Source organism: Lonchura striata, chromosome 17 (genome assembly GCF_050655825.1).
Source record: "Lonchura striata isolate lonStrDom1 chromosome 17, ASM5065582v1, whole genome shotgun sequence".
Taxonomy (NCBI): Eukaryota; Metazoa; Chordata; class Aves; order Passeriformes; family Estrildidae; genus Lonchura; species Lonchura striata.
In genome coordinates, this window is record NC_140719.1 from 13842501 (window position 1) to 13855669 (window position 13169).

Genomic DNA, 13169 nt, shown 5'->3' on the forward strand with positions numbered 1-13169 from the left:
ATTTCTGATCTCTCTGCGCCTCTGTCCTGCCTGAGCACTGAACCTCAGCTGAGCCATCACCAGGCTCCTGTGTGCCACCTGTGCCACCTGCACAGCACTTTCAGCTCTGCCTTACACCCAGGCTTTTTTGCCCAACATTATTAAAACTCAGCAGGTTGGAACAATAAACGGTTAAAACTTGACTTTTCAAGTCCTGTAGACAGAAGTATACACAAATTTTTTTATCAGATGGGTGATAGTTTAATTTGCATACAGACAAAATAAATCAATTTGGCCGGTGATTTCTTAAGCCTCCAAGTAATTTTCTATTCCAGTCACACATGAAGAAATTACAAAGGACCAAAGGTTCTTCCAGTACAAAATTCTTAGAAAGAGTATATGAGATTTATTAACCAAGAAGTACATCCCGTGTGCTTTGCAAAACATGAAAACAGGTCCAGAGCTGAGGTTTACTTTAACTGTTTAGGGAAAAACTTGAAGAAAGCATTGAGAGTAGTTATTGTGTGGCTTCTGTTAAGAGATAAAGTTTTACAATGTACAGAAAACCACAGATCTCTCCTGGGTAGTGGTGGGGCAAAGTTGTGTTATCCCTGAACAGCTTTGAATGCCTCCACTCAGTTATAATTCACAAGCCATATTCTCTACTGCTTTGGTAATTAATGAAGTGATCAGCACAGGAAGAAATTAGAGTGCTTTAAAATTTTACTATTTCATAAAATGGCAGAAGTGGTTATGGAAGAGGCACTAAATCTGGCAGAGACTCCTGCGAGGGTGAGCGGTGCCCACGCCGGGCTGGCACCGTGCTCAGGGCAGCTGTGAGCCAGTGCTGGGCTGGCAACGGGCAGGGGAGAGGGGAGATCAGGGGGATGGAGATCAGGGGGGATGGAGATCAGGGGGGATGAGAGATCAGGGGGGATGAGAGATCAGGGGGGATGAGAGATCAGGGGGGATGAGAGATCAGGGGGAATGGGAGATCAGGAGGGATGAGAGATCAGGGGGGATGAGAGATCAGGGGGAATGGGAGATCAGGAGGAGGGATGGGAGATCAGGAGCAGGGATGGGAGATCAGGAGGGATGACTGGGATCTCAGGAGGACTGATGGGAGCTCAGGAGGAGGGATGGGAGCTCAGGAGGAGGGATGGACCTCAGGAGGAGGGGTGGAAGCTCAGGATGACTGATGGGAGCTCAGGAGGGATGGTTGGGATCTCAGGAGGGATGGGATCTCAGGAGGGATGGGATCTCAGGAGGGAAGGATGGATCTCAGGAGGACTGATGGGAGCCCAGGATGACTGATGGGAGCCCAGCCAGGGACCCAGTGAGGGTGAGAGCAGCCAGAGAGGAGCACAGCCAGGGCACAGGGCCCCTCTCACAGCTCTGAGCTCTGCTGCTTCGCCCCGGCACCAGGAGTGAGAGTTACTGAGCAACCTGAAACCTGCCCCACCAAACTCCAGCAGGGACAAACCAAAGGCTGGGTACAGCCTCAAAGATTTGAGAGCCACTGTGACCCCCCTGAGTAAGTACATAATTAAGTAGGGTGTTTTTAAGACATGTTTAATTAGGCCCCCAGCCCCTCCTCGCCCCCCCGCCTCTCCCCAATTATGTACCATTTCCCCCAGAGATACAAGGCTCTGTTAATTATGTAAATAAGTCATGCACTATTCCCTGAAAGAATTATATTTCTGTGCAATACTGCTCATCTATTATCGATAAAAATAAATACGAGACATATGATATGTCATTAAAAATAATTTTTAAAAGCTGGATGATTTTTGGTGTTTTTACTGACTGAAAATACATGAGAACTGAAGTAAAATACCTCACAACTGGAGTTATGTTTCTTCTATACCTCAGATGGTCAGCCAAGCATTAAACTAGATAATATATACAGAGCCATAGAGAATAAACTTTATATGCAAACTATTGATACACTAACAGAGCAACAGAAACAATGGTGTTAAAATTAATAGAGTGAGATTATATTCCAACAAAATGCACATTCAATTATTTTGGGTTGTAAAGAAGGTATTTTGATTTGCAGATCACAACTGAGATAATTCGTATCAGGCCCTGCAAATCACAACTGAGTGACACTGAGGTATTTCCTTAATACCTCTCAATATAAATCCAAATTCCTCTCAAACTGACAGGCAGAGTGCAACTTGCTTCCAGTGGGCCAAACACCTGCTAAAGGTATCTGACTTCAATAGGTGAAAATTAAGATGTGCATTATAGACAACTACAATTAATACAGTAAAGATTAGCTTGGATTATCAGAGAGGGAAAGAAAAATGCTGAAGTATCTCAAGTTTCTGACTGAATTATAACAGAATTCTGTTAATAAAGACGTATTTGATTTTTACTTCCCCTATACATGACATGAGAGCTCATTTAAGGTTTGCCCAACTGAAATTTCGGGGCACAAGAACAACAAACCCAGAGTTTAGAAAAAAGCCTCTTGGTGCTGTCAGCATGAAAGTGCTGCTGTCGCTCATTAATGAGGCCAGGAATCCTGAAAACCTGAGTTAGCACTAATTGCCACATGCTAATAAACATAAAATCATAATAGAGGAGCTTTTGCATGTGAACTTCATAGTCCAAAGGTTACCATTTCACAAATATCCCAGATACTCCTAGAAATGTCAGTGGAATTATGGATCTGACTTTCCACTCAAAGAACACCTAACAGAATATGAAATTCTTCCATCACAATGGTAATGAAGCTCAAACTCCATCCTCCCACAGGAGATTCCACAAACAAATCCAGTAGAAAACAAATATGAGGAGTATTTATACTTGTTTTGGAACAATATGACAACGATCCATCACATCAAAGTTTATATTTCAGTTTCTAGAGTTGATGGCAGAGAAAAATATCTGACAATGTGGAGTGCAGGGAAGACATTTATTCCCCAGTCTGAGCAATGTCAGATCCATGTCCTGACTCCTATGACCTGCCAGGTTTGCAGCCAGGCTGCTCCCTGTGTTACACAAATCAGCAGAAATACATTGATTAGTGCTACTTTTGGCCTTGGACACCACCCCCTGACACTTCAGCTTCCCACCCTCAACACAGAGCATGGCTCCTCCCAAACTTAGTAGAGCACAGAGGACAAAGACAAGAGTCAGGGAATATTCAGGGAGTGCTGTGGTGTGGACAGGCAGAACAGTTTTGGGTTGTTTTTTTAATGCCAAATAATCAATCATTTATACAAAGGTCTCATCATCACCTCCAGAGAGGCGTGCCAGGACTCTCACAGCACTTCACTGACCTGCTGCAGGAGGAAACAGCAAGGCAGAGAAATCTCCTTCTCAGTCCAGAATTTTGTAATGGAAACAGGAGAAATGGTTCTACTGAACCTGGAACCACCACACCTGCTGTTCCTAGACAAGCACTGCCACACCTGAAGGCCACCATGAAGGCCAGTGGAGCCTGCAGAAGCCAAAGCACAGGAGCAGAGCCTGGCCCTGCCAGGGCTCCCCTGGCCCCTCACAAAGCCCTGGTACTCACCTTGCCATCAAACTTGGAGTACTCGTTGAAGGGGTTGTTGAGCTGCAGTGGACACTGCTCCAGTCGCACTGAGAGGATGGACTGCTTCCCAGAACACGGGGATTTCACCCGAAAATTCTTCTTTTCAAACAGTGAGCTCAGCTCCTCTGCTGCAGGTCAGAAAAGAGATTACAGGCATCGTATGAGGAGATGTACAGAGGCTGCTGCTCACCACAGAGAGATAACATCATAAGAGAGAGCACAAAATCAAATAAATAAACCAACAAATGCTTCAGCAGGGCAGGATCTGCCACCACTCTTTCATAGCCCAAAGACATGAAACCATTAAGAAGTCTGAAGGATGCTCCTGTTTAAGCTGAGAAAAAGGTGAGTTTTTCCTATACTGAGAAGTGATCAGTGTAAGACCCACTGGAGTCAGGAGAACAATGAAGAGGATGACACATTCCCAGTCTCTCTGCTTGCCTGCCCTGTCCCACAGGAGCAGGGAACGGGAAGGAGCTGCAGCCACAGGAGCAGCACGAGCACAGCACAGGACAGCAGCACTGCCTGCAGTGGCACTGCCAGCTGCAGCCCTGGCACAGGAGCAGCTCTTCACGTTTTCCTTCTCATGGGGGACTGCATACAGCCTCACCTCACAAAAATGTCCAACCTGAAACCACCATTCCAGATCAACTGTCTGAACAATAAATACAAAAAAGCTTCCTAAAGACAAAGGGGATGCAAGTTCAGGAGGTCTTTGTGTGGTCTGTGAAGGCTCATAAAAGCCTTTTTATGTGGAGAAAGTGCACAGCTGAATGTCCAGCAACAGCTCAATTTCCAATTTACAGGCATACTTTAAAAAACCCTAAAAAATAGAACTTCTTATGTTACAAGGCCACTGTGAAATCAGGCCAGAGCTGGGGTGTTTGAGCACATCAGCACCAAGGGCTCTCACCTGCAGGAGCTGTGACTGAAGCTGGACAAGGTTCCACAGCTGCTCCAGGAACCAGAGCCCCCAGCCCCCATCAATCTGCCCAGCCTGGCACTCCTGCCCTGGGCTGCCCCACAGCTCACAGATCCACATCTTGCTTCCCCAGGGAAATGGAACTGTTCCCAAAAGGGAATGACCCGCCACTTGATCTGCAGGGAGCTAGTTCATTTCTTGAAGTGCAAAATTAAAACCTGTCAAATGATAACTAGTCAAAAGCTCCATTTATTTTTATCAGCAGATTGCCTTAAAATTCAGGCAGTTGGCAGAGGTGCTAAATACTGGCACTGAGAGATCCCCAGCGGGCTTGTGAGAGGCTGCAATTAACCAAAAAAGCTTGATTTAATCCCTTTCAATGTGGCCACTTTAACTCCATTAGGTTGTTTTGGTTTTTCAACAAGCTCTTATAACTGATTTTTTTTTTAATCTAAAGCATTATGCTGGAGTATTACCTTTAACTGATAATTCTTGGGCACTTGGAAAGGACACTGGAATCCAATACAATGATTTTACTTGTACAAGTGAAAAATTAAGTTTTTATCTACAGCTATTCTGTATGTCTTGCATGCCAGCATGGGCTGAAAGCAGGACTTTGGAAGGATTTCCTTGATACATTTTAATTTGCACTTTACATGCTCTGAAATGAAGGAATGGAAGATGCAAAGGTACAGAGGACATCCTGACGGGCTCCTCCTTCTCCTTTCTGCCCTGCTGTTCATGCAGGTAAGGGAGAAGCACTCTGATCTCAGTGGCCAAGCAGAGGAGGAAAACCAGCTCTGCCAATAGCCCCCAGTGCCTGGAGTTTGGTGTAACTGGTTTATTTTTTATTTAAATCTGCTCTGCAGCAGGCAGGGACTGATGCATTTGCAATGCCAGCACATTCCCCAGAGGGGACAAGCGGCTGCTGGGACAGCTGGTGGGGAAGGGGATGTGACCACGGAGCCCCCAGGAGCCAGCTCAGAGTGCAGGAGGCACAGGAGAGATCTGCACCACCACTGGCCAAATGCTATAAAACACTGAGCAAAGAGTTGGAGGTTATGGTAGATTAACCTTTAAAACCTACAACTCTGCTTACAGGAGGAGGAAGGCAAAAACATTTCAGAATGCATTAACAGGGGTATCCAGCACAGCTGAACACTGAATTAAGGATTAGTGCGACCGTGCTGCTCGTGTGAGCAGCTTTGTTCACTCCTCTGAAAAAGATATTAGAGTGCTGGAGAACGTTCTGCGAGAGACAGCCACGGAGATATGAGGAATTAGGCAAAAAAAGGGAGATTACAGACGGACCTCATTAAGATATATACAAATTTTGAAAGAAGGAGGCATGACAGACCATACAAAGGTTTGAATGTCTGTCAAATACAACAGAAATAGAAACTAGCTTGAGCTCTAAAATAGGAAAATTGAGACAGATTTGTAATTTCATATACTCCAGTTTAAACTATGTAGAACATCCAGTCACAAATACTTAATTATATAATTAACAAAAGTAGAATTTAGTATTTTTTGAGAAATCAGTGCTAATAGTTTTACCAAGGAAAGGCGAGATAGGCCAAGCCAGCATTTATTATGCTTGCATTTAAATAGGTCATACATACACTCTTTATTTCTTAAGATTTGCACCTTATCTAAAGGAGGAGCTACAAAAATACTCTGTACAAGTAAAGTCTATGGAACGCTCCATGGCACCAGAGGCTGCTGGAGGTGCCCTGGAGATGCTGATGCTGCCCTGGGAGCCCCGAGGTGACAGGAACCCCACGGGGCAGGACCCTCTCCCACAGCCCAGAGTGGGTGCCCAGCACTTCTCCTCTCCTTGGCTCTGCTGTGGGTGCCCAGGCCAGGTTGGCACGGGCACAGCACAAAGAATTGGCATTTCCTCCGTGCCCCGAAACCCCGGGGGAAAACTGCACGCTGCAGATGTCGGAACCATCAGAGGCGGGAATAAAACCAGTAGGAAAACAAAAGAGATTTTCCTTTACCTGAGCAAGAAGTATTTCTGTCTTTCCACTGAACGTTTTTGCATTTTATTTGATTTTGTCTCTCTTTCCGCAGACGTTCTAGTCTCTGAGCTTGAAAAGAAATATTACAACTATAAGTTTGTCAATGAAAGTTTACTATAAACAAAGACATAATTAACTACCTTTATATGAATAAAGATGTTTTATACTGCACATGTAGGGGAAACAGTCATAAAATTTTAAAGGTGGCACCCCTGAAAAGCAAATACCAACAAAAACATGAAAATGTTCTTGATTTATAATTGAAATTAGAGGATATAAAACATTAATAGAGATCATAAAGATAGTATTAACATGGAAGAGAATAATAAAATGTGAAAACTTCTGTGATTAATATGACATTTCATTATATAAATCATTAATAACGGTCTTAAAGGAATTTTAATGCACAAATGAACTGAAGTGAATATTACATTACAGGAATAAAATTACTGTTATGAATTACTCTACCCGTTTCAAAAATTAAAGATAAATGAACTCAGACTAGACTATTAAAGTTTTAAATATAAAATCCTTTATCTAAAAATCATGAAAATTATAAAATGTCAAAGCGATATAAATTAGCACAGCTTTTTCTTCAGTAGGCTGAAACAGTTTATAGGTAGTAAAATAAATGATTTGTATCTTCACAACATTAGTCAAATCCTAAAATGAATATAATATTTTTTTACATATATTTTGACTCCATCTTCAAAATATGGTCGGGAAAAAAAGCCCCAAATAGTTCTGATGCCAAAGGACTTGCAGCCCGGGCTACCAGACAACAACTTAAATTACCTTTTTTGCTACCAGTAAGAGTTTCTTTGGGGAAAAAACCTGATGGAAGCCACCCAAGACAATGACCCCTGAAACCACTGATGTCATCCGCTGAAAGCAGGCAGATGAGACTGGGAAGCAGAACTAACAGTGCTGATCCCCAAAGGAAACAATCTGCTGGACATATTAGCAGTTTTGATGTATTGAGATAATTCATTAACTAAAATGGGTTTGTAGAAGGGATTCTAAGATGCTAAATTGCTCTGACAATTTTTAGATACAATTGGAGTTCCCTGAGCCTTTTCAGCAATCAAAAAACATTAATAAATATTTTCTATCCCTTCTGTTATTATTCTTTTACATTTAGGTCTTTGAACAGAATTGTGGACAAGGAAGTAATTTTTTTCCCCATAAAAACTGTCAATGAGGGAACTGATAAAAAATACTCATTTGAAGTTTAACAACTGTAGCAAGCAGTTTAAGGTACAAGCACAAAGGGGGACTTTGATAAGTATCTCCCATTAACAACACGATGCTAGAACCTGAATACCTTTAGGTAGCTTCCCCTTAATGAAATAAGAAAAATATCCCTTCTCATAAATTTAAATATTGGGAAGACACTATTGTAGCATAGATGTTTTATTCTGAAAGAAGAGCTCCTCATTAATACTAGTTATTGCCCACACTGTAACTCAAAATTGCCTTTTAAAACCCTTTATTTCCAAATGAGCTACCAGAAAATATAAATAAATAATATTTTAATATTTTAATATCACAAAAAGATCTGTTAGATGAGCAAGTAAACAAATAATTAAAGAAAAACCATAGACTAGAAACAAGATAATACACATTTTTATCCTGTTTGATATTTCTACCCCCTGCCAAAACAAATGTCCAAGAGCACAGGCAGCAGCTCCCCTGTCTCCATCCTAGAGTGGTCACAAATGTCCACTGCACTGTGGGACTGTGCTACAGCAGTGCCAAAGCAGATGGAAAGGCCAGCACCTATGAGAAATGTGAATTATTCAGGGCTCACTGTCACAGGCAGCCAGGGACAGTTTTGGGTGTGACAAACCAAGAGTTTGGTGGCTGCCCAAAGGTTTCATGAATTGTCAGCCCCGAGCTGAGCCTTTGCTCCTGGCCTGGGCACTCTGCTGCTCACCCAGCCCCTGGCACTGCCCTCTCCCCTGACCTTAGAATATGCCCCCAGCTGGCACCTGAAATGACTTTAAAGTGTAATTCAAATGGGGATTATTCCATCAGTTTGCTCCCTGGGTGAAATGATCCTTCAGAATCGTTTTCTGGAGTAATTCTATAAATTTTCAAACTTTGCCTCTCCTTCCTCATGAGCTGCACCACGGGCTGAAGTCCCCCAACCCCAGGGCAGCCTGGCACACACCCTCCTGCCAGGCTGGGCTGCAATCCCAGTTTATCTCCAAACCTCACTCTGCCACAGGAGATCAGTGCCCTGGATTTCTGGAACCTCTCACAACCTCCTCCTTGTAAAAGGCATTTCAGTATCTCCAACACCACACACACTTTGCAGGAGAAGCAGAGCACAGAGGTGCTTTCTGGGCTCTAGGTGGTGTTATAATACCTGCAGAAATAATTTCTAAAAAACTATACAGAAAGAGGAAAATAGAGGTCAGTACTGACCACCACACACCAACCTTCTCATCTGTATTTTACCTCACAGAACTTCTGATCATAATATTCCTCAGGTCTAAGCAGAAGTCTGGATATCCCAAATACCACCTGGCAGAGCTTTCAGTCACGACAAAATGAGTGTATTTTGCAAAGGTGTTCGCCCTTAAACTTACTAATCTGGTACCTTAAACACTAGCTCAAGGTTTTTCTCAGAAATAAAACTTTAAGAGACAAAATACAGACAAATCATTCCCTTTGCTGGCTCACATCAAACTTCATTTCTCTCTTTTATAACAAATACATTTGATGCCTCACTAGGCAGATTTCTTCTCAGAAAATAACTATCCTGTTCAAAAGTTAACACCCCTCCAGACAGTAACAATAGAGATATCAAAGACTGTTCATGTACTTTGGATTTAGATTTGATGTCTCCACAATTTGAATTTTTTTATATATATAAAACTGACTACCTCAATGTTCCCCCATGCAGGAATAGGTAAAACAGCAATTAAGCTCAGTTGACAGCACACTAAATAACTGACTCATTACACATCCTTCTATAGAAGGGCCCCAGCACTGCAGAAGGGGTTTGACAGACGGCCGAGCAGGCTGGTCAGGCTGGCCTGCCCAGCCAGGCAGGCTCAGGGAGGCTGAAGGGCAGAGCTGCTGCAAACACACACCTGTGTTGGACCTCCTCCTGATGCCAAAGTCCCAGCTGGAGGTGATGTCCACGGACTGGGAGTAGACGTAGCCCTGGGCCTCGCCGGCGCTGCCCTGCGGCTCCGCGCCGCCGTCCCCGAGCGCCGAGCAGGGGTTGAACTTCTCCAGGTCCACGTCGTGGTCGATCAGGACCATCTCGCACATCCCCGTGTCGTCGCTGGTGACGTGCGACTGCCGGATGTGAGCCAGGATGATGGTGGGGTTGTCCAGGAAAGCCATTCTGCCTCAGGGCCAGCGCCTCACTGTACTATCTCCTCTCCATCCTGCTTCCTGCACGCACGCACCTGGGAATAACGCGCACAACATTTCAGGAACACACACAGAGCTCAAAGCCCCGTTCCCCAAGGGCACTGTCTGGGATGTGACCCTGACTGACCTGGGGCAAACTCTTGCATTCTGCTCCAGCTCACTTGTGCCACACTGGTTGCTGAGATCCATTTAAGGACAGGGGGTTTGGAGGACAGCTCAAAACCTGAGTCCCAGGACAATGGAACACAAGGATCCCTACAGACAGGTCCCAGTACTCTACAACACATGGCTGCTGTAAGCCAAAACACCCCGCAGTGCTGCACGCAGCAGGATGGCAAGAGAATCCAGAGCAGAAACATCTGCCTCTTCCAACTAATCCATGTACAAAACCTACAGGGTTTTGGATTTCTTTTCACCCATCATAATTGTGTTTCTGTTTTGCTTCTGCATCTACACACCAACTTTTTGAGTAACTTATTACAGACTCTCTTCAGGTTTTGCATTTCCAGGAAAAGCTTTAAACATGAAGAGATTAGTGTCTCAGGGCAGAATATTGAACATCTGCTGCTGCATGGTGCTTCACACAGGGCAACTGCTGTAACACAGAAAGCTCTGTGACCAAATACCACACGCCTGAGCTCTAAAGCACTTTAAGAACACTAATTGCCACTTACCTAAGATATTTCATTCAGAGCACTCAAGTGGCCTTTTGAAACAAAGTAGAGGGCAAAAAGGAAAAGGAAAAAACCCCAAACCACAAAACCCGAACCACGCTCACATTGTTATCTGTTTTTTCTGTAGCTGTGGGGTTGTAGTGATGCCAAACTAATTCAAGCACGGGCTGACTCTGAAAGGGACAGCTCCATGCCCTGCCTGACCTGTTCCAGGAATTCCACCATCTCTCAAAGCTGGCAGTGGAGCTGTGGAGTGAGCTGTGGGGTGAGCTGGATCAAAAAATTATCTGCTGAAAATAACCTAAAAAGAAAAAAAAAATTATTCCTGTTCATGCAGTGAGTCCATCAGTGAGCAGCAGCAGGAGCTGTGGGGACACCTCCACCTGAGGGAGCTCGGTCTGAGCCTACACACAGGGCAAGACTAGATGCAAATTCCAGAAGTTTGAAATCCCCACTGCTTTTCTAACCAGAGGAAAACACTTTACAGAGCTGCATGTGTGTGTTTGGGATTTTGAACTCAGAAACACCAGCAATCTCCTGTCCTTGCTGCTTGCATAACTGCTGCCTAAATCACACAAAGCCGCTTCCCATGAAAATCTGCTAAAGGTAGCTGGCCTTCTGGGGTGTTTTAACAGAGGCAAGGGACAGAAAGGACCAGCCAGGCTTGTTCCAGAACCAGTGAATGCATTTTGCCATGTCCTCTTTTTATGTCCCCACAAATCCTGCTATTAGTGAAATTCGCTCCAGCAGGAGACCCTCAAAGCCCAGCTGGGCACAGCCTGGAGCTTTGCTGGCCCTGCCTGGAGGTGGGAGTTTGAGAGTTTGCTCCTGCCAGCCTCAGCAGCACTGCAGCTCCACACTCTGTTTTAATTTTCTGACTCTTTCCATCAAAGCAAGCAGGGCTGCTCCTGAGGGAGCTCTCACTGTCCTCCAAGGCAGAGCCCACAAGGCAAATGTCCCACCCAAAGCTCTGATGTGCCCAGGGCTCTGACCCTGCGCCAGTGCGACCAGCACAGCGGGGCTTGAAAATCACAGACACACCCAAGTACAGCTTATGGACACGGCAAAATACATGTTGAGAATGTTCTTTAAATTGAATTATTTCTACTCACTGATTAGGAAAGGCCACATGTATCTGCAATCGGCAAAAACTTGTTTAAATAAGCAACAGCCTCAGGCTTCAGAAAGGTCTGCAAACTCCCAATCAAAAATTACTGCTGCCCCATCAATGTGTCATATAAATGTTGGCATGTTAATTGTGTATTTATAAGATTGTTAATGGTTAGTTAATTTACCTCCCACACTATTATTGTACTTGAAATGATTTAATGTCTGCTGAGGGAGTTAACAACATGTAACAGCAGATGCGAGAGTTTTACCTTTATACTCTGCACCCCGACTTCTGCCATTAACAGTTGTGTGCTAAATCAGCCAAGCTTCTTCCCAACTGTAATGTGCAACTGCCTCTCCCATAAACATCAACACTGAGAAAGTGCTGGAAATTCTACACAAGTTTAATACAAACATATTTTTATTTCCTCCTCTTTAGAATTTTCAAAAAGGTACATTAAAGCTCATTTATCAACATATTAATGCTAACTGGAAACTCTCTATGAACAGTTAATACCCTTCAAAAAACAAACAAATAAAAAGTTCAGACCCCCAAATTTGATGCCATATTTAGTAGTTGTAGCCTACAGAATTCTAACCAGTTCTCCTGCTGATAAAAAGGCACAGACATGCTATGAGGAACAGTGACCTCCACTGAGAGAGAAGAACACAAAGAAGCAAAGTTCAGTTTTGCAAACCTTTACACAAACACCTTGAAGGTCCCAGCAAAATCACAGACCCAAAATCAATGTCTCGATCTGCTGCGATCTGCCAGCACACCCCTTCTGCACTCCTGCAACCACACACCATCACCACATCCTCAGAATGTAACAGAAGTCAGGGACCTTCAAAGCATCAGATCTTATACATTCTTTAATCAGAAACAAAAAATAAATGTTCTTCTAATACTTGCACTATAAAAATAACACTCTTCTATTGAATAAAGCACTTTGCAGGCAGCTGTCAAACATACTCTGTGCAAACACTAAAATGGAGGAGAGCAGTGTGAAATCCCCAAAATTGTAGAGTTTGGTATTTCTGTACAACAGCATACACAGGCTGGGGTTTCCATGATGCACCGATTGGCAAACATCGGTGATCATCACACAGTGGACAGAGATCTTCACTGGTCTTTATTATTCACCTATCTAGCTTTCTGCACATTGTCTGACCAGCACCCTGGGAATGAAAGCTCCCTCTCCCCACTGCTGTGATTGTGCCCTGGCCCGAGGCCCTGGGGAGCACAGCCCCACCGGGCTGGGGCAGCCACAGAACATCCCCACCATGTCCAACTGCACCATCAAGAGGCCGAACGCCTGGCCAGGATCCTCAGCAACTCTGGCAGCATCAGGCAGCTGCATCTCCTGTTCTCACCAGCAGTGCTCCTCCTGCAGCACCCCACGGCTGTATTTATGGCAGGGACGGGCTCTCCCAGCGAGGCAAGCAGCCTTTATGCAGATCAGGCTCATTCATAACCCCGCACACAATGAGGAATGCAGAGCGCGCTAACAAACGACTCC

The 13169-nt window shown here is 44.3% G+C and overlaps 1 protein-coding gene across 12 annotated transcripts in view; it reads right to left on the minus strand.

Annotated features, from left to right (window-relative positions):
* The window catches only part of MAPKAP1 (MAPK associated protein 1), an 80129-nt gene that overhangs the window by 60657 nt on the left and 6303 nt on the right, over window positions 1-13169 (minus strand). For 7 of the 12 annotated variants that reach the window (XM_085556413.1, XM_085556412.1, XM_085556410.1 and 4 more), the window contains exons 2-5: window positions 10744-10840; window positions 9577-9900; window positions 6455-6544; window positions 3509-3657 (exon numbers count right to left, since the gene is read on the minus strand). In XM_085556413.1, the coding sequence (XP_085412539.1) occupies window positions 3509-3657; window positions 6455-6544; window positions 9577-9835 (498 nt within the window). In that variant the 5' untranslated portion in view covers window positions 9836-9900; window positions 10744-10840. Of the gene's footprint in view, window positions 1-3508; window positions 3658-6454; window positions 6545-9576; window positions 9901-9992; window positions 10623-10643; window positions 10841-13169 lie in introns of those variants that run through there. The other 5 variants (XM_085556409.1, XM_021543723.3, XM_021543724.3 and 2 more) reach the window with 3 other exon arrangements.